This window comes from Ranitomeya variabilis, chromosome 3 (assembly GCF_051348905.1).
Source record: "Ranitomeya variabilis isolate aRanVar5 chromosome 3, aRanVar5.hap1, whole genome shotgun sequence".
NCBI lineage: Eukaryota > Metazoa > Chordata > Amphibia > Anura > Dendrobatidae > Ranitomeya > Ranitomeya variabilis.
Window position 1 is genome coordinate 764,405,171 of NC_135234.1, and position 23,537 is coordinate 764,428,707.

The 23,537-nt window shown below is 43.5% G+C and overlaps 1 protein-coding gene across 3 annotated transcripts in view; it reads right to left on the reverse strand.

Annotated features, from left to right (window-relative positions):
• FCHSD2 (FCH and double SH3 domains 2) overlaps nucleotides 1–23,537 on the reverse strand; it is a 136,906-nt gene that overhangs the window by 88,574 nt on the left and 24,795 nt on the right. For all 3 annotated transcript variants that reach the window (XM_077298774.1, XM_077298773.1, XM_077298772.1), the window contains exons 2-3: nucleotides 19,786–19,883; nucleotides 723–768 (exon numbers count right to left, since the gene is read on the reverse strand). In XM_077298774.1, coding sequence (XP_077154889.1) covers nucleotides 723–768; nucleotides 19,786–19,883 — 144 coding nt within the window. The remainder of the gene's footprint in view (nucleotides 1–722; nucleotides 769–19,785; nucleotides 19,884–23,537) is intronic.

Sequence of the window (23,537 nt, forward strand, 5' to 3'; positions counted from 1 at the left end):
GTAGTTATATTCTTGTACATAGGAGCAGTATTATAGTAGTTATATTCTTGTACATAGGGGCAGTATTATAGTAGTTATATTCTTGTACATAGGGGCAGTATTATAGTAGTTATATTCTTGTACATAGGGGCAGTATTATAGTAGTTATATTCTTGTACATAGGGGGGCTGTATTATAGTAGTTATATTCTTGTACATAGGGGCAGTATTATAGTAGTTATATTCTTGTACATAGGAGCAGTATTATAGTAGTTATATTCTTGTACATAGGGGCAGTATTATAGTAGTTATATTCTTGTACATAGGAGCAGTATTATAGTAGTTATATTCTTGTACATAGGAGCAGTATTATAGTAGTTATATTCTTGTACATAGGGGCAGTATTATAGTAGTTATATTCTTGTACATAGGGGCAGTATTATAGTAGTTATATTCTTGTACATAGGGGCAGTATAATTGATGTAATTAGGTTCAGTTTGTCAGGTCTACGGTTAGAATAGGTCAGTCATGAACTGCTCAGTAGTGACGACGTTTCTCTCACTTCTTTGGCCGCCTACATACAGGACACAGCAGAGGATAACAATGGAGGAGGCGATTCCCTCATCAGGGAGAATATGACTTCTGTCCTCCATCCTGAGACATAAGAGGACAGACAGAACTAATAAAACAATATTTAGCATTTCCTGTGAGATGCCATATCTGTGGGTCTGCGGTTTTTCTTACCTGTGCATACTCTCTCTCTACTGCGGCCTTCTTCTGACTGAACGTCCTGAAAAAGAGAGAAGAAAATATTGGTGAGCGCCGCAACACAGATCCTACGCAGTGACACGAAGGCAGAGGACGGTAAACCCATGGCCGGTGTGACCTGGGTGTATAAATGGGCCATGAATAATATTAGTGCCAGGACACAGTCCATATAACCTAACTGTATACATAGTATTGCCAAATATTGGGTTAAATAAAACTTCGATAGAGTTGCCTAAATAATGCCGCTACAATACATTTCCAAAATAATACATTGGTGCCGAAACAGCATTGTGCAACCATGTGTGATTACCGCCATACAGTCTCAGCAACGTCCCTGTGCACATTGCGTTTCCCCCACATTCAGTATAGAAGCTTCTAAAGGCAGGCGGTGAATAAATGTCCATCCTGTGCCACTTTACGCCATACAGCGGTATCGGTAGCCCCTATGTCACCATGTTTGCTGCATTCACCGAACACACAAATGCAATCTATAGAGAACCCAACCCGGCCATACAGTGCTCAGCTAGGAGCGCCATATATAACATTATCTAGTAACAGCCGTATACAAGCAATGAATAATACCGCTTTACATCGCCACTATATTTCATGCTCCAGAGCATCCACAGGAGGGGTGACAGGTGCAGGACATGGCGGTTAGGTTTCGTTTTTGCACCTAGCTCTAAGGCCTCTTCCACACTTCCGTTTTTTTGCCGTCACAATCCGTCGTTTTTAGAAAAAAAAAACGGATCCAGCAAATGTTTCTGCTGGATCCGTTTTTTTTTCTCATAGACTTGTATTGTGACGGATGGCCTCACGTTTCATCCGTCGTGCGCTGGATCCGTCGTTAAATCGCTGTCCATCGGGCGGAGACAACGCACAGAGGAACTTTTTTTTTCACGTTGAAAAGTCTGACAGCGACGGCTCCAGCGGCGTCCGTCGTTGGCTATAATGGAAGACTATGGGCGCAGGATCCGTCGCTGACTGTCAAATGACGGAATCCAGTGACAGATTCAGTCTTTTGAAATTGAGCATGCGCAGAAGAATTTCCAGTCAGGTAAATTCTCTCTCTCTTTTTACTATTGATGCTGCCTATGCAGCATCAATAGTAAAAAGACAATGTTAAAAATAATTTAAAAATCGTGCTATTCTCACCTTCCGGCGGCCCCCGCAGCCTTCCCGCTCCTCGCGATGCCCCCACCATCTCCCTCGATGTAAGGATTATTGCTCACCCCGATATTTACACCCTGCGCCATTTCACAGAACAGGTTCTTCATATCTACATCCAGAAATTGAGAGTTTGTTACAATTGTATTCAGTCTTCTGTGAGCTCCAGACTGATGCACTCATCACCGATACATTGACCCAAACTATCAGGTCTGGAGAAGTATTTGTGCTGCTGATGTATGAGGATAGCCCATTCTGGACGGAAGCATAATGGATGAGGATACTCTAGACTAGATGGGAATTATATCTGAGGTTAGGCTAGACTGGATGGAAGTACAACAGATGTATGAGGATAGCCCAGGCTGGACGGAAGCATAGTGGAACCTCAGCTATGACAACTTTCACATCTGTAGAGCTATCAGGCCGCTCCATGCAAAAAAGGAACCTTCACATTCACTGACAGCAAAAAGAGATCTTGAAAAAGGTGGAGTTGATATACCCCCAATCCAAAATAAATGAGTCATGTCACAAGGGTATGTCTAGACTAGGGATGTTAAACTCAAATACACAGGGGTCAAAATTAAAAGCATCCCCCACATAGTGCTCCATACAGTATAATACACCCCACCTAGTGCTCCATTCAGTATAATGGGCCCCACATAGTGTTCATACAATATAATGGGCCCCACATAGTGCTCCATACAGTATAATGGGCCCCACATAGTGCTCCCTACAGTATAATGGGCCCCACATAGTGCTCCATACAGTATAATGGGCCCCACATAGTGCTCCATACAGTATAATGGGCCCCACATAGTGCTCCATACAGTATAATGGGCCCCACATAGTGCTCCATACAGTATAATGGGCCCCACAGTGCTCCATACAGTATAATGGGCCCCACATAGTGCTCCATACAGTATAATGGGCCCCACATAGTGCTCCATACAGTATAATGGGCCCCACATAGTGCTCCATACAGTATAATGGGCCCCACATAGTGCTCCATACAGTATAATGGGCCCCACATAGTGCTCCATACAGTATAATGGGCCCCACATAGTGCTCCATACAGTATAATGGGCCCCACATAGTGCTCCATACAGTATAATGGGCCCCACATAGTGCTCCATACAGTATAATGGGCCCCACATAGTGCTCCATATAGTCTAATGGGCCCCGCATAGTGCTCCAAACAGTATAATGGCCCTACATAGTGTTGCATACAGTATTATACACCCCACCTAGTGCTCCATACAGTATAATGGGCCCCACATAGTGCTCCATACAGTATAATGGGCCCCACATAGTGCTCCATACAGTATAATGGGCCCACAGTGTTCCATACAGTATAATGGGTCCCACATAGTGTTCCATACAGTATAATGGCCCCACATAGTGCTCCATATAGTATAATTGGCCCCGCATAGTGCTCCAAACAGTATAATGGCCCTACATAGTGTTGCATACAGTATTATACACCCCACCTAGTGCTCCATACAGTATAATGGGCCCCACATAGTGCTCCATACAGTATAATGGGCCCACATAGTGCTCCATACAGTATAATGGCCCCACATAGTGCTCCATATAGCATAATGGCCCCACATAGTGTTCCATACAGTATAACGGCCCCACAGTGTTCCATACAGTATAATGGGTCCCACAGTGTTCCATACAGTATAATGGCCCCACATAGTGCTCCATATAGTATAATTGGCCCCGCATAGTGCTCCAAACAGTATAATGGCCCTACATAGTGTTGCATACAGTATTATACACCCCACCTAGTGCTCCATACAGTATAATGGGCCCCACATAGTGCTCCATACAGTATAATGGGCGCCATATAGTTCTCCATAGAGTATAATGGGCTCCACATAGTGCTCCATACAGTATAATGGGCCCCACATAGTGCTCCATACAGTATAATGGGCCCCACATAGTGCTCCAAACAGTATAATGGCCCTACATAGTGCTCCATACAGTATGATTCATCTACATACTCCTCCATAGTTTAATAGCCCCATATTTATTAAAAACAAACAAAAACAAAAAAAAACAACACACCACAAACTGGCCTCCGCCCGCTCCCCCACTGCTCCGGTCTCTGGTTTCTTTTGACCCTCTGCACACCTCGGTACAGCGGGCGCCTTATAATGATGCAATTGTGCCGCTGCTCTGAGACATTAGACAGAGGGGGAATGATGGGAGTGAGAATCAGCCGACGCTCCGTCCTCCATCATTGCTTTCAGCTGGTTGTATGTGCGATGCCGGGCGGGTGACCCCCACAGCGTCACAGGCCAAATATACTCAGGGGGCCCCGCCTGGGGCCGAATACACTCACCCTGCGGGCCAGGTTTGTCCCATGGGCCAGAGTTTGACGTATGCGGTCTAAACTGAATACAACTGAAACAATCCTCTGTGAGCTAAACAGATGTAAACGGTAGATCACGCAATAAAGTGCTGAGGGTTTGTTACACTTTCATCCTGTCTGGACAATCCTCTCTGAGCTAAACACATCAGCAGCACGGATCCCTCTCCTGTACCGACAGTTACAATGTATCAACCCAGGTTGTGCATCTCACAGAGCATTGTTACAGAATCTCAGCTGGGAGAAGTATTCTGTTTGTACAAAATGTTGTAAAAACTTCTCATTCTAAAATAAATTCAAAACTTTTTTTGTCCAGCTTTACTATACTGATGACTTATCCTTTGGAGATGAGTGTTCAGCTCAGCTCCCATTGAGGTGAATGGGATCTGAGCTGCGGTACCTTACAGTGGCCACAACAGTGTATGGCGCTGTGCTGTTTGGGCTCCATACACTGCATCCTATGGACAGAGACCTTCAAACAGTTGATAAAGGGGGACACAGGGTGTCGGACCCCCACCAATCTGGTATTGGAGAGACGTTCAGTAGGAATAACTCATTTTGAAGAACTTTAATTGTCCTCGTAAAACATGGACCGCCATCAAATCTGACTTGTAAAGGTCTGCCTGGCTGTGGCCATTTGCCAAGGGTACCAGGGTCATCAGCCAATCTCTGTGGTGCTCACATATTAAAGGGGTTGTGCTGATGAGAGGACCCCTTTAAGCTGAATTACTATGTAAATGAAGTGTCCTACATTCAGACTTCCATATACTTCTTCCCTGCCAAGATCTCTGCTTGCTGTCAGTGAACGAGAACACTTGCTTCCACTCAGAGAGAGAAAGAGTTTGTTAAATACTTCGGGGAAATTTGATTATTCGCTCATCTCAACCTCCGCTGTGTTCATCTCACAGAGCATTGTCTCGGCTGGAAGCGCAGAACTTATGTACGAGCATATATAAATATACACAGCAACGTTTTCATTCACTGATAGCAAAAAGCGTGAAAAATTGAGGGTTCATTATTTCTGGATCCGATGCAGACAATGCTCTATGAGAGGAGTAGATGAGCAGCACAAATCGAATGGATACAATTGTAACAAACCTCCAGCTGTGAGATGCACGAGCTCTGTACAGGCTCTAGACCTATGGATATAGGATGCTCTGCTGCGTCATTTATAAGACGGATGTCGCTTAGCAATAAACGCTGCAGTTTATGAGCCGCACGGAACGTCGTGTAACGCTGCAGTTCTCCCCGGAGTTAACGCAAATCATCGCACCCATGAGCGGCAGCCGCACATTTTATGAAGTGTCAGTTCAAGCGCGGTTTGCCCTGGCAAGTGGTGGTAGGAATAGAATACCACAGTGGCAGTAAACACCGACACAGCCAAAGCAGAAGGGAAAGACGTGACCAACTACAAAAAAAAAAAATCTGATTTTATGGCATTCATAGTCTGTGAAATTCAGGACCAGAATGGGAGGTAATTAATGCAAACGACAAAGATAATGACCAGTAAGGATCAGGTAGAGCTGAGCAGCCAAACATCTAGAGCTCAAAACAATTTTAAGGAATTCAGTGAATGTCAGCAAGTCAACGCAGGCGGGTCACTGATCGGAAATCTGAGCACCGACCTGGACGGCAGGAATAGTACAGAGGAGAACATGTGCAGGGGATGGCGGAAATACTACTGAATACACAGAAATAGGAGATGACGGAAGACACAGCTGCACCCCAGATCACAAGCACAGGAAACTGTTAACGCTGATCAAAGGAACCCAAAAATATTCCAATATGATATAAGGAGCAGTATTATAGTAGTTATATTCTTGTACATAGGATCAGTATTATAGTAGTTATATTCTTGTACATAGGGGGCAATATTATAGTAGTTATATTCTTGTACATAGGGGCAGTATTATAGTAGTTATATTCTTGTACATAGGGCAGAATTATAGTAGTTATATTCTTGTACACAGGGGCAGTATTATAGTAGTTATATTCTTGTACATAGGAGCAGTATTATAGTAGTTATATTCTTGTACATAGGGGGCCGTATTATAGTAGTTATATTCTTGTACATAGGGGCAGTATTATAGTAGTTATATTCTTGTACATAGGAGCAGTATTATAGTAGTTATATTCTTGTACATAGGGGCAGTATTATAGTAGTTATATTCTTCTACATAGGAGCAGTATTATAGTAGTTATATTCTTGTACATAGGAGCAGTATTATAGTAGTTATATTCTTGTACATAGGGGCAGTATTATAGTAGTTATATTCTTGTACATAGGAGCAGTATTATAGTAGTTATATTCTTGTACATAGGAGCAGTATTATAGTAGTTATATTCTTGTACATAGGAGCAGTATTATAGTAGTTATATTCTTGTACATAGGGGCAGTATTATAGTAGTTATATTCTTGTTCATACGAGCAGTATTATAGTAGTTATATTCTTGTTCATACGGGCAGTATTATAGTAGTTATATTCTTGTACACAGGGGGCAGTATTATAGTAGATATATTCTTGTACATAGGAGCAGTATTATAGTAGTTATATTCTTGTACATAGGGGCAGTATTATAGTAGTTATATTCTTGTACATAGGAGCAGTATTATAGTAGTTATATTCTTGTACATAAGAGCAGTATTATAGTAGTTATATTCTTGTACATAGGAGCAGTATTATAGTAGTTATATTCTTGTTCATACGAGCAGTATTATAGTAGTTATATTCTTGTTCATACGAGCAGTATTATAGTAGTTATATTCTTGTACATAGGGGACAGTATTATAGTAGTTATATTCTTGTACATAGGAGCAGTATTATAGTAGTCATATTCTTGTACATAGGAGCAGTATTATAGTAGTTATATTCTTGTACATAGGGAGCAGTATTATAGTAGTTATATTCTTGTTCATACGAGCAGTATTATAGTAGTTATATTCTTGTTCATACGAGCAGTATTATAGTAGTTATATTCTTGTACATAGGGGACAGTATTATAGTAGTTATATTCTTGTACATAGGAACAGTATTATAGTAGTTATATTCTTATACATAGGGAGCAGTATTATAGTAGTTATATTCTTGTACATAGGAGCAGTATTATAGTAGTTATATTATTGTACATACGGGCAGTATTATAGTAGTTGTATTCTTGTACATAGAGGCAGTATAATAGTAGTTATATTCTTGTACATAGGGGCAGTATTATAGCAGTTATATTCTAATACATAGGAGCAGCATTATAGTAGTTCTATTCTTATACATAGGAGCAACATTATATTAGTTATACATCCTCGCACACAATTTTTTTGAGTTCAAAAATTTATTTTATTTACAGAAACGGGGCACTGCGATGGGCACAGCCTATATGCCTTCATATGCCAAACACTTTCTGGGTTTCTGGCAGAAGACACTTTATGGCGAGGGGGGGCACAGGCTGCGATCACATCCAGTGCTGGTACAGGTATATAAATGATCTGGTGATTTTATGGAAGGAGATGGTGGAGCAGCTTGAGCAACTCATGAGCCTTTTAAAAATCAATCCATGCAACATTAGGCTGACAGAAATTTGATAGCAAGAGACGGAATTTTCTTGACATCAGTACAGAAGTGGACAATGATGCTTGTATACAGACTGATGGATTCAGAAAGTTCCCGTTTTGATTTATGCTACATCCGCCCATAGTGCAGCCACTATTCGTTCTGTCCCAGTTGGCCAGTTCCTCAGGATCCAGCGGATCTGTTCATCCGAGGAACTTGAGATCTAGGTTTGATGGAAGGGGTTACAGTCAAAACTGTATGAAGTCTGAAATTTAAATGACATAATTCTCTCTTGTGCTCATCATCAAAGTGTACTGATCAAGATGGGTGGTTGTGATTGATTTCCACCTACAAACATAAGTGGCAGAATATGAGAGTAATTTTGAATAAACATTGGTCAATTCTTAATACTGGACCATCATTTAAGGTACCTTCACACGAAGCGACGCTGCAGCGCTGTCACACAGACAGCTCTCCAGCGACCAACGATGCCGAGGCCCCCGGGTAACCAGGGTAAACATCGGGTTGCTAAGCGCAGGGCCGCGCTTAGTAACCCGATGTTTACCCTAGTTACCAGAGTAAAAGTAAAAAAAACAAACAGTACATGCTCACCTGCGCGTCCCCCAGCGTCCGCTTCCTGACACTGACTGAGCTCCGGCTCTAACAGCAGAGCGGTGACGTCACTGCTGTGCTTTCACTTTCGGGCCGGCGCTCAGTCAGTGTCAGGAAGCAGACGCTGGGGGACGCGCAGGTGAGTATGTGCTGTTTGTTTTTTTTACTTTTACGCTGGTAACCAGGGTAAACATCGGGTTACTAAGCGCGGCCCTGCGCTTGGTAACCCGATGTTTACCCTGGTTACCAGTGTAAAACATCGCTGGGTATCGTTGCTTTTGCTTTCAAACACAACGATACACGGCGATCGGACGACCAAATAAAGTTCTGGACTTTATTCAGCGACATCACAGCAGGATCCTGATCGCTGCTGCGTGTCAAACGAAACGATATCGCTAGCGAGGACGCTGCAACGTCACGGATCGCTAGCGATGTCGTTTCGTGTGAAGGTACCTTTACCCATTGTCCATTCATGACTTCCTTCTTCTGACCTATTCACAAGGTGGACTTCTTATATTCCTTTGTTAACTGTCCGTTTGCCTTGTTACCATCCATTTGGTTGTTTACACATCGTTTGCAAAAGTAAAGGAATTTTTTAGCCTCCAAACTCCAATTTGTTCTCCTTCTTCTACATGTCCTAGGAGCAGCTTTAGTGTATATTTGCGGATGGATTCATGGTTTATTATGGCCGGAGACTTATTTACTATAATGTGTCTGATTCTTGTATTAACATTACCGCATCCTGCAGTTCCTGATCGGGACCTGTACGGAGGCTGCAGGATGATCGGGACCTGTACGGAGGGGCTGCAGGAGTTAAAGGGGTATTCCCATCTTCAAGTTCCTATCCCAGTATGTAGTAGGTGTAATAATAATATTAGCAAATTTCTCCAATTAGAAATGTAGTATAGTTCTTCTGATTCGTAAAGTCTCTTTACTCATGTGCAAGCATTGCAGGGCCTTAGGTATCCATGGTTACGCCCACTAGCAACTAGCTGTCACATTTTCAGTGGTAGTAACCATGGACACCTAAGGTCCTGCAATGAGGAAAGACATGTTGCGAATCAGAAAAACCATACTACATTTCAAAATTGGAGGAATTTGCAATTATTATTAATATTACTACTACATCTATTACATATTGAGATAGTTTTTTGTAGATGGGAATTTCCCTTTAAGCATTTGGAGGATTGATTAAGTCAGGCACCTTCAAGTCATGTGATCAATCACATGACCTAAAAGGTCCTGGGAATACTGGGGCAGAAGGTCCTGCAGCCTCCCTCGTCTGCTTTGTACTGATTACATACAGTCCTGTTCATTGTTCTTGGCACCCATGAAGTGTAAGTACATAATGTGGAATATCTTCTGAATAATATGAATCAAGTGAAAGTTTTTTGTATAGAGCACAAACGAGAAAATAATAAACAACAATTTAAAAAAATTTTAAAAAAAATGGGTGGAAAAAATAGAAAAACTTCAATCTCGCTGTGACGCCGATATTGGCCCCTTTACATTAAATTAGTATGGAAACCCATTGTGACTCGTCAGCGGTAAATCACAAATGAGAATCACCTGTGATTAATGGTCGGCGCCCACGTGACAAGAATTAGCCAATGAATGATGACTTCAGTGTTTTAAAAAAGCCACATGGTAGGTGGTGTCACAATGGTGAAGACCATGGAGCTGTCTGAGGACATCAGGACTGCTTTTATTAGGAAACCCAAGACTTCCAAAGGGTACAATGCCATCTCCAAAGACCTCGACATCCCAATTTCAACAGTGCGCAATGTTATTAAGAAGTTTGCCAAGCAAAGAACCATCAAGAACCTCCCTGGACGTGGAGGAAAGAGGAAAATTGACAAGAGAGGTCTTCGAAGGTTGGTGTGAATGGTGAAAAAAACACCACGTCAAACATCCAAAGACCTGAAGGCCAACCTAGAACAGTCTGGAGTCATGTTTTCAACAAGTACCACACGCAGCACACCAAACCAAGCAGAGCTTTATGGGCGAAGGCCAAGGAAGAAACCATTGCTCAAGAAAAGACATAAAAAGGAATGATTGATCTTTGCCAAAAAGTACCTTGACAAACAACAATCCTTCTGGGAAAATGTTCTGTGGACAGATGAAACAAAAATAGAGCTTTTTGGCCATGCAAGGCAACAGTTTATTTACCTGCGGTACAATGAAGCTTATAAAGAAAAGAACACCCTACCGACAGTTAAGCATGGTGGAGGATCCATAATGCTGTGGGGGTTGCTTTGCTGCGTCTGGTACTGGAGGCCTTGACCGTATCATAGGGATCACAAAATCAGAGAATTTTCAAGAGATTTTAGAGCGAAATGTCCTATCCAGTGTAAGAAAACTTGGGTTTCTGTCGAAGATCATGGGTTCTTCAGCAAGACAATGACCCAAAGCACACATCCAAAGATAAACAGGAACGGTTGAAAAAGACAAAATGGACTGTTTTAAAATGACCAACAATGGGTCTTGAACTCAATCCCATTGAAAATCTTTGGGGTGATCTGAAATCTGCCATTGGGAAAAAGAACCCTGCAAACATTCAAACAAACTGCGAAGGAAGAGTGGGAGAAAATACCAGCGAGAAGTGCAAGAAGCTTACAGATGGCTACAAGAAACGTTTGGAGGCCGTCATCAATTCCAGGAGGGTGAGCAACCAAGTATAAATTAGGGGGCCTATATTGCTGCACATGCCGGCTATTTTTAATTTTAAAAAAAATGCGTTATAGTCTGAAAAATACGGCATCTCTCCATGTAGCAGACTTTTTGAGCCATTCCTTTATGAAAGTCACTAGAATGGTTCAACAAGACGACACAAGATTCAATGTCCGCCTGTAATGTTAATGTCGGCGCTCCGCTGTCCCAGGACACAGCAGCCACATCAGACGTGTTTAACAAACAGCAACATCTCCGGTCTGCGGTATATACAGGCATAAAGAATGGAAATGGCAGCCGGGGTGAGGGATGGAGGCGGATTTACTACTATGGAGAGCGGAAGTAGACAACAACCTGCTGGGGGCAAAGTATCTAGAAATGATGGCAGGTCCCAGAAGCACAGGACCCTCTCAGCCACCATAATATGGAAAGAGCACAGGACCCTCTCAGCCACCATAATATGGAAAGAGCACAGGACCCTCAGCCGCCATAATATGGAAAGAGCACAGGACCCTCTCAGCCGCCATAATATAGAAAGAGCACGGGACCCTCTCAGCTGCCATAATATGGAAAGAGCTCGGGACCCTCAGCCGCCATAATATGGAATGAGCACGGGACCCTCTCAGCTGCCATAATATGGAAAGAGCTCGGGACCCTCAGCCGCCATAATATAGAAAGAGCACGGGACCCTCTCAGCTGCCATAATATGGAAAGAGCACAGGACCCTCAGCCGCCATAATATGGAATGAGCACGGGACCCTCTCAGCCACCATAATATGGAAAGAGCACAGGACCCTCTCAGCCACCATAATATGGAAAGAGCACAGGACCCTCAGCCGCCATAATATGGAAAGAGCTCGGGACCCTCTCAGCCACCATAATATAGAAAGAGCACGGGACCCTCTCAGCTGCCATAATATAGAAAGAGCACGGGACCCTCAGCCACCATAATATGGAAAGAGCACAGGACCCTCAGCTGCCATAATATGGAAAGAGCTCGGGACCCTCTCAGCCACCATAATATAGAAAGAGCTCGGGACCCTCTCAGCCACCATAATATAGAAAGAGCTCGGGACCCTCTCAGCCACCATAATATAGAAAGAGCTCGGGACCCTCTCAGCCACCATAATATGGAAAGAGCACAGGACCCTCTCAGCCGCCATAATATGGAAAGAGCGCGGGACCCTCTCAGCCGCCATAATACGGAAAGAGCTCGGGACCCTCTCAGCCGCCATAATATGGAAAGAGCTCGGGACCCTCTCAGCCGCCATATAGAAGTGGCCTAGGACCCTCAGACGACAGCCCTTTCCGGATGCATGACCAGACTTTACTTGACCGATGGCTCCAGTATAAATAATCCACTTTTTGTAAGTTTCATCACGACTTTCACAAAATGAATTTCTGTTACAACACTGCCCCCCCCCAGGTGACCCCAGTGCCCCCCATCCATCAGCTGATGAGCACAATTCTCAAGCAGGGGGTATCTGGTGGGAGTGCTGCACTAATAATTGCCAATTTCACTCCTGGAACTCCCTGAAGAGTCAGCGGAATGTTCGGAGAGAACTGATTGATTTCTATTGAAAAGTTACAATTTAAAAACACAGCATTAAGTTCTATGGTGACAAATGTAAATATGGGGAGAGACATTTAGATAATGCCCATCAAGGACACAAATGTGGGCACAAAGTTGACCAAGCCCAGGAAAGATATGGTGCCAGTCAATGTGCCGACTATTCTTGGAACTTATTCCTTTGACAATATCTTGGTAGATACCTTACAATGCGGGAGAAAAAGTTGGGAAGGCGTCCAGTTGATTGCCCTCTCTGTCTCACAGATGAGATTAGTCCAATCATGTGCAAGGGCCGTTCTGGATCCCCAGAATCTGCTTAGAAGCATACTGAACCGCTGGAGACCTGTCGTTACCACACAAAATAAAGTCACTTTTGGAGTGATCTGGAGGATGGTAGTGGGACGGATCTCTCCCTCCAGTCCGGGTCGTACAAGTGGCCCATGGCCACGATTCTCATTTAAACCTGGAGTTAACATTTGGATTTCACATGTACCAGAGCTGAATGTGCTGTGGACGAATGCCTGGCTGTGTGAAGCCAACACAGACCGGAGCCAGTGACAAGGGCAACCACAATAGCAGCCGGAACCTCACGGGGGTCCAAAACCGGCGGCACGGGACTTTATTTACGGTACATGTTCCCGGCTGCGATCCGGAGGCGAGCGGTTGCATGTGTGTAATAAAGGACGTTCACCTAACTTACATGGGTCAAGTCTCACTAAATTCACTGGCGGAACCACCGCTGCCGTACGTATCCTTCATCGCCCAGGTGTGATGTGAATCTGCACAGGTGTCAACCGATACAAAGGTCCCACAAAGATAAAGGACTGTTCCCATCTGGGACATTTATGGCTTACTGAAGGCTTGTGCCATAAATTATTAATAGACTTATCTATCACATGGTCACATATGATTGTACCTTGATAAGAAGGGACAGTAGAGCGCCGAGCAGCCACCTCCCCGACAAACCGCGCTCTGGACATAGACCCGAGTCTGGACCTGAATCTGTCAGACATTTATTGCCTTTATCGACACTGGGCCCATAGACTGGTCCCGCACAGGGGCCCTTCTCTGTGTCCCCCAGTGGTCGGCCTGCAGTACAGAATATGAGCCGTGTACAAGGAATGTGACATTCTGCTGCAGTCTCCGAGCTGTACATGCCTCACATTCCTGCGCTGGATTTCACCGCGGCCTCTCGTGTTTCCTTTACATCCGCTTCCAATGTCAAAAAGCCGAGTCAGCGTCCAAACTCCAACCGAGGAGCGATAATGGAGAAAAGGCACCGGGCTCCGATATACAGCCCGTGAGGGGTCCAGTGGTCATGTGACTATATATAGCCCCCCACAGAGGTCCTGTGTAATATCAGGTCATGTGACTATATATAGCCCCCCACAGAGGTCCTGTGTAATATCAGGTCATGTGACTATATATAGCCCCCCACAGAGGCCCTATGTAATACCGGGTCATGTGACTGTAAGGCGCTGCGGAATATGTTGGCGCTATATAAAGATTATTATTATGTGACTATATATAGCCCCCCCACAGGGGCCCTATGTAATATCAGGGTCATGTGACCGTATACGTAGTCTGGGATTTCCCCCCTATGGAGCATGCGTAATAACAGGTCAGGTGACTGTATATATAGTCTGTGATTCCGGTATGGAGCCTGTGTAATCTCAGGTCATGTGACTGTATATATAGTCCGTGATTCCCCTATGGAGCCTGTATAATCTCAGGTCATGTGACTGTATATATAGTCTGGGATCCCCCTATGGAGCCTGTATAATCTCAGGTCATGTGACTGTATATATAGCCCGTGATTTCCCCTATGGAGCCGGTGTAATCTCAGGTCATGTGACTATATATAGCCCGTGATTTCCCCTATGGAGCCGGTGTAATCTCAGGTCATGTGACTGTATATATTGTCTGGGATCCTCCTATGGAGCCTGTGTAATCTCAGGTCATGTGACTGTACAATCAGTGACACTGGACACAATGTGGATCACACCGTGACCCACCCATGACGCCCCCAGCCACACACACAGCCATAGTTAGGCACCCGGCCAATATCAGGGCTACTAATGATTGCAACAAGTGATTATGGAAAATTCCACACTAAGATGCGCACACGGGCGGTAATGACCTGCAGAGTTCTGGAATGCTAACACTAGATCTGAGCAAACAATGTATCATCCTGTGACATACGGAGCGGACATTCTCTGCACTTGATCTGGATATCAAAAAGTTTTAAAAAGTTGAGAAACAGGAAAATCTTTCACTGCTCGGCCAATCAGAAGCTACGGAGAGTGGATGCTGCTCTGTGATTGGTTGGGGAGGAACGTGCCGCCACGCTGTGCCGATCACCCGCAACTAATGATCACCTGAATGTCACGTTTTGCTTTTTAGGGTTTCCGTCTGTTTTATTTCAGTATGTGGGGGTCCCTGTTATGGAGGGATGCCAGAGATTTGTCTCTGTAGTGATCCCACCCTTTGGTCCTTTGTACACTGGACATATGATGGTGGGACGGAGGACTATCTACATCTGACCAGAGCAACCCCCAATGGTGGGCATCAGATTCATGACCCGTGTGACTGTCCGCACCCATCCCAGAAATGCCCTCCTGATCCCCTCAGTCCCCAATGTTAGGAATGTCACTGACCAAACATCACATCCGACCTATTGTCCTGTTCAGCCCGGGCCTCCTGGTTCATGAATACAATGCCAAGTCTGCATTAAGGACTGACACAAATACAAAGCAGCAGGACGTAAGGAGGGACAGAAGGTCAGCAGATAGCAGAAATACTTTAATATCATTGATTCAAGAGAAACCGTCAGCATGTCGGGCGCTGCAGCTCCAGATGAATAGAACAGCCACTTATGGTCCAATAGATCCAGCAATATGGAAACAGTAATATACGAGGGTCTAATGCGACAGAGGGTCCTAATGACGGATCTGGGCTCTTCTCTGGACCATTATTAACGCGTCGTCTCAGCTCATTACTTCACTGAAGGAACAGTCATCGCAGATCCAGAAGATAAAGTTTACTACCAGCGATAAACCTGAACGTCAGCGTCGCAGAATCTCCACCGCCCCAAGGACAAAGCCGCATCCACCGGACCAGGAAAAGCCCAACATGAAAAATGCAGCGGCGAGCCCTATATATGAAGGCGCCAATAATTCTGTAGTAATGCGACAACAGCTGAAATCACCACGCACATCTCTAATGTAAGCAACAAGAGGGCAGCATTCATATATCCTGTATTATACTCCAGAGCTGCACTCACTATTCTGCTGGTGCAGTCACTGTGTACATACATTACATTACTGATCCTGAGTTACATCCTGTATTATACTCCAGAGCTGCACTCACTATTCTGCTGGTGCAGTCACTGTGTACATACATTACATTACTGATCCTGAGTTACCTCCTGTATTATACCCCAGAGCTGCACTCACTATTCTGCTGGTGCAGTCACTGTGTACATACATTACATTACTGATCCTGAGTTACATCCTGTATTATACCCCAGAGCGGCACTCACTATTCTGCTGGTGCAGTCACTGTGTACATACATTACATTACTGATACTGAGTTACATCCTGTATTATACCCCAGAGCTGCACTCACTATTCTGCTGGTGCAGTCACTGTGTACATACATTACATTACTGATCCTGAGTTACTTCCTGTATTATACTCCAGAGCTGCACTCACTATTCTGCTGGTGCAGTCACTGTGTACATACATTACATTACTGATCCTGAGTTACATCCTGTATTATACCCCAGAGCTGCACTCACTATTCTGCTGGTGCAGTCACTGTGTACATGCATTACATTACTGATCCTGAGTTACATCCTGTATTATACCCCAGAGCTGCACTCACTATTCTGCTGGTGCAGGTACTGTGTACATACATTACATTACTGATCCTGAGTTACATCCTGTATTATACTCCAGTGCTGCAGTCACTATTCTGCTGGTGCAGTCACTGTGTACATACATTATATTACTGATCCTCAGTTACATCCCGTATTATACTCCAGAGCTGCACTCACTATTCTGCTGGTGCAGTCACTGTGTACATACATTATATTACTGATCCTCAGTTACATCCCGTATTATACTCCAGAGCTGCACTCACTATTCTGCTGGTGCAGTCACTGTGTACATACATTACATTACTGATCCTGAGTTACATCTTGTATTATACCCCAGAGCTGCACTCACTATTCTGCTGGTGCAGTCACTGTGTACATACATTACATTACTGATCCTGAGTTACATCCTGTATTATTCCCCAGGGCTGCACTCACTATTCTGCTGGTGCAGTCACTGTGTACATACAGTACATTACTGATCCTGAGTTACATCCTGTATTATTCCCCAGAGCTGCACTCACTATTCTGCTGGTGCAGTCACTGTGTACATACAGTACATTACTGATCCTGAGTTACATCCTGTATTATTCCCCAGAGCTGCACTCACTATTCTGCTGGTGCAGTCACTGTGTACATACATTACTGATCCTGAGTTACCTCCTGCATTATACCCCAGAGCTGCACTCACTATTCTGCTGGTGCAGTCACTGTGTACATACATTACATTACTGATCCTGAGTTACATCCTGTATTATACCCCAGAGCTGCACTCACTATTCTGCTGGTGCAGTCACTGTGTACATACATTACATTACTGATCCTGAGTTACATCCTGTATTATACCCCAGAGCTGCACTCACTATTCTGCTGGTGCAGTCACTGTGTACATACAGTACATTACTGATCCTGAGTTACATCCTGTATTATTCCCCAGAGCTGCACTCACTATTCTGCTGGTGCAGTCACTGTGTACATACATTACATTACTGATCCTGAGTTACATCCTGTATTATACCCCAGAGCGGCACTCACTATTCTGCTGGTGCAGTCACTGTGTACATACATTACATTACTGATACTGAGTTACATCCTGTATTATACCCCAGAGCTGCACTCACTATTCTGCTGGTGCAGTCACTGTGTACATACAGTACATTACTGATCCTGAGTTACCTCCTGTATTATACCCCAGAGCTGCACTCACTATTCTGCTGGTGCAGTCACTGTGTACATACATTACATTACTGATCCTGAGTTACATCCTGTATTATACCCCAGAGCGGCACTCACTATTCTGCTGGTGCAGTCACTGTGTACATACATTACATTACTGATACTGAGTTACATCCTGTATTATACCCCAGAGCTGCACTCACTATTCTGCTGGTGCAGTCACTGTGTACATACATTACATTACTGATCCTGAGTTACTTCCTGTATTATACTCCAGAGCTGCACTCACTATTCTGCTGGTGCAGTCACTGTGTACATACATTACATTACTGATCCTGAGTTACATCCTGTATTATACCCCAGAGCTGCACTCACTATTCTGCTGGTGCAGTCACTGTGTACATGCATTACATTACTGATCCTGAGTTACATCCTGTATTATACCCCAGAGCTGCACTCACTATTCTGCTGGTGCAGGTACTGTGTACATACATTACATTACTGATCCTGAGTTACATCCTGTATTATACTCCAGTGCTGCAGTCACTATTCTGCTGGTGCAGTCACTGTGTACATACATTATATTACTGATCCTCAGTTACATCCCGTATTATACTCCAGAGCTGCACTCACTATTCTGCTGGTGCAGTCACTGTGTACATACATTATATTACTGATCCTCAGTTACATCCCGTATTATACTCCAGAGCTGCACTCACTATTCTGCTGGTGCAGTCACTGTGTACATACATTACATTACTGATCCTGAGTTACATCTTGTATTATACCCCAGAGCTGCACTCACTATTCTGCTGGTGCAGTGACTGTGTACATACATTACATTACTGATCCTGAGTTACATCCTGTATTATTCCCCAGGGCTGCACTCACTATTCTGCTGGTGCAGTCACTGTGTACATACAGTACATTACTGATCCTGAGTTACATCCTGTATTATTCCCCAGAGCTGCACTCACTATTCTGCTGGTGCAGTCACTGTGTACATACAGTACATTACTGATCCTGAGTTACATCCTGTATTATTCCCCAGAGCTGCACTCACTATTCTGCTGGTGCAGTCACTGTGTACATACATTACTGATCCTGAGTTACCTCCTGCATTATACCCCAGAGCTGCACTCACTATTCTGCTGGTGCAGTCACTGTGTACATACATTACATTACTGATCCTGAGTTACATCCTGTATTATACCCCAGAGCTGCACTCACTATTCTGCTGGTGCAGTCACTGTGTACATACAGTACATTACTGATCCTGAGTTACATCCTGTATTATTCCCCAGAGCTGCACTCACTATTCTGCTGGTGCAGTCACTGTGTACATACATTACATTACTGATCCTGAGTTACATCCTGTATTATACTCCAGAGCTGCACTCACTATTCTGCTGGTGCAGGCACTGTGTACATACATTACATTACTGATCCTGAGTTACATCCTGTATTATACCCCAGAGCTGCACTCACTATTCTGCTGGTGCAGTCACTGTGTACATACATTACATTACTGATCCTGAGTTACATCCTGTATTATACTCCAGAGCTGCACTCACTATTCTGCTGGTGCAGTCACTGTGTACATACATTACATTACTGATCCTGAGTTACATCCTGTATTATACTCCAGAGCTGCACTCACTATTCTGCTGGTGCAGTTGCTGTGTACATACATTCCTCATCCCCTGCGCAGGCCACAGAGCATGCCCACAACACCCCGCCATAGAAGATAATAGGTCACTAGCACAGCTCTCCGCATCCCCTGCACAGGCCATAGAGATTATATCTACACACATACACCCCTTAAAAGAACCAAAATAAGGGGTGATGTCGCTTTAACACTGCCCCTCTCGCTCGTGACCTCCACATTCTCCAGCTGTGTGACAGCGCAGGGAGACAGGGCAGGAAGGAGGAGAGGAAATTCCACTGACAGTTCCCGGAGTTTTGCTGAAAACCAACTGTTCTTCCAAAATAAAGAAGAGGAGGCCGAGCAAACAGGACAGGAATCCAATGGGGCGGGCGACAGGTCTTACCTCATGTCTTCTAGGAGGTCACATTCTGCCTGATGCTTGGCTTGCAGCTTAGTCATCTGGTCGGCCTGAATGTTTTTCAGCTCTTGCGTAACTTTCACCTAAAAATACAAAGGATAAAAATGAGAAAAATGTCACGGGAGACGGGCGCACACCCCGAGATCTCCGCAGACGCAGCGCGACAGGTGCGATTACTTAACCTCATGGGCAGCTAAGACCCCTAGAACACAGGGGAATGTTCTAAATTACAGATTGAATCCTGCCTATCTAGTGTCAAACAGTATAATTTGTCTGCAATCACACCTGCGGAAGAATCAAGACCATCCTGATCATATTCAGCTGTAAATTGTATAAACCTGCCTATCAGGACTCCAGCAGTACGATCACATCATGAGAACCTATAGAGCCATTTTTGTTTTTACAGCTTCACTATGTAGATACAGTGGAATAATCATACAGCGGATATGGAGTTTACAGTTGTATAAACCTGCCTATCTTGTCTCCTGCAGGACCATCACATTTTTGATTGCCTATTGAGCCAAGACTGTAGATACTATTTAGTAATTACCTTCCTCACAGAAGGTTCATTCCACCATTATCTACACTAAGGATATGGAGTCTACAGTTGTATAAACGTGCCTATCTAATGTCCTGCAGTGAGTGCCAATGATACCATTTAGGAAATTACCTACTCGCAGTGTAGACATGGTGGAATGAACATACTAAGGATTTGGATTCTACAGTTGTATAAACCTGCCTATCTAAACTCCTGCAGTACGCTCAAATCATTGAGTGCCTATGATACCAATAAGTAATTACCTACTCACACTATGTTCAATCCACCATTGTCTACACTGTGAGCAGGCAATTACCATATGGTATTATAGGCTCTCGATGATGTGATCGTACTGCAGGAGTCTAGAAAGGCACGTTTATGCAACTGTAGACTCCATATCCTCAGTATGTTCATTCCACCATGTCTACACTGCGAGTAGGTAATTAACTCATTGGAACTCACTGTAGGACAAATTAGATCGGAAGGTTTATACAACTGTAGATTCTATATCATCAGTGTAGACATGGTGGAATGAACATACAGAGGATATGGAGTCTACAGTTGTATAAAACCGCCTATCTCGTCTACTGCAGTACGATCACATGATTGAGTGACTATAGAGAAATTTACCATCAAAATGTAGACATGGTGTAATGTACATATTGAGGATATCGAGTCTACAGTTGTGCAAACCTGCCTATCTAGCCTCCTGCAGTACGACATCATTGAGCGCCTTGGGAGCCATTTAGTAATAACCTATTCACAGCCTAGTGAGATGAAGGTACTGAGAATAGTCTTTACAACTGTATAAACCTAAACCAATTTACAATAAGGTTATCATAGGGTGTACAAATTAAATATGACTCCTACAAGGTATAAAACTTAGGTTAAAATAAGAATTTGCATTAGAAAAAAAAAAAAAAAAAAAAAATCACTAAAAACAGATAAGGTAATATATTCCAGATGTTACAGACAGCAATATAGAGGTAAGCTCAGAACATTATAAGCCAATAAAACCTGTCTACGTTAATTAAATGCACACAGATGAATAATAATAATTGCATAATTACGCATATAATCTCTAAATGGAGTATAAAAGGACAATATGGCAAATTGCACAATATCATAAAAATAGTTACCCAACCCCTAGATTCCTGGCCCAGATGCATGTTTCAATTTAGGGTTTGTATTCCCTTGACAAAGCATAAAGCGAAACTCGCGATGGGGGTGTGTGCAGCAAACTATTTGTTTGACATTGTGCAATTTACCATATTGTCCTTTATGCGGCATTTGGATGCCATTTGCTTAATTACACTGTTATTACTCATCTGTGTACATAAAATTAACCAACATTGTAGACAGGATTTTATCGTCTTACTGTTACCTATTAGTGGTAATTTTCCTTAGGAGTATACCTCTGTGTTCATGTCCATAACATCTATGTTGTATTTCACTGATCTTTCGCTTCTTTTTGATTGTGTAAACTTGCCTATCTATTCCCCTGCAGCACAACATATACATTAGAGTGAAAAGGACATTCATTACAACATTTTATGTCACAATATAAAAGCATATTCTGGATATTTCACCTATGGTTGTAGCAACCTGCCCATTTAGTATCCTGCAGTAAAATACAGATTTATAGCCAATACTACCCCCTACACATGGTAGTGAGGTTGACACACCTGGGGACTATCTAGTTCCCAACAGTAAAACCAAGGCATTAAGAGCCTGTGGTAACATTCAAATCTTTATAAGCCCACACTTTACTGATTATACTATAACTAGATGGTGGCCCGATTCTAACGCATCGGGTATTCTAGAATATGTATGTATGTATGTATGTATGTATGTATGTATGTATGTATGTATGTATGTATGTATGTATGTATGTAGCAGCCGCCACATAGTATATAGCACAGGCCACGTAGTATATAGGAGCCATGTAGTATATAGCAGACAAATAGTATATAGCACAGGCCACGTACTATGTGGCTGCTATATACATACATACATACATATTGTAGAATACCCGATGCGTTAATACAGGCCACGCAGTATATAACACTGGGCACGTAGTATATAACACAGCCCAAACAGTATATAACACAGTCCATGTACTATATAACACAGCCCGCGTACTATATAACAGCCCATGCAGTATATAACACAGGCGACGTAGTATATAACACAGCCTACGTACTATATAACACAGGCCATGCAGTATATAACACAGGCGACATAGTATATAACACAGCCCACGCAGTATATAACACAGGCGACGTAGTATATAACACAGGCCATGCAGTATATAACAATGGCCACGTAACTTATAGCACAGCCCACGCAGTATATAACACAGCACATGTAGTATACAGCAATGTGGGCACCATATCCCTGTTAAAAAAAATAATTAAAATAAAAAAATAGTTATATACTCACCCGCCAGGATCCAGCGAAGCTCTGGCGATACGCGCGCGGTTGCCGCAATCTTCCGTTCCCAGGATGCATTGCGAAATTACCTACATGACTTAGCGGGCTCGCGAGACCGCTAAGTCTTCTGGGTAATTTCGCAATGCGTCTCTGGGAACGGAAGATGGGGGCAGCCAAGCGCGCCTGGGCAGACTACGGAGGGTGAGAATAGCAGGATTTTTTTTTTATTTTTTATTAATAATATTACATCTTTTTACTATTGATGCTGCATAGGCAGCATCAATAGTAAAAAGTTGGGGACACACAGGGTTAATAGCAGCGATAACGGAGTGCGTTATGTTATGATCCTAGTGGCTTAGGATCACAAATCTAACCAGCTAAGTAGAAGATAATAGGACGAGCTCTGGGGATGTGGTAACTGGACTAACCGCAAACCTGATCCTAACCGCACACACTATAGGCAGCCGTGGAACGTTTCCTGAAATCCTAGACGTCTCTTCACGGCCTGAGAAACTGACTACCCCTAAAGAGAAAGTAAAGACCTCACTTGCCTCAGAAAAATAACCCCAGAGATATAGAAGCCCCCCACAAATAATAACGGTGAGTTAAGAGGAAAAGACAAACATAGATGAAACAGGTTAAGCAAATGAGGCCTGCTAACGCTAGATAGCAGAAAATAGCAAGGGATCTGTGCGGTCAGTAAAAAACCCTATGCAAAAATATCCACGCAGAGAATGCGAGAACCCCCACACCAACTAACGATGTG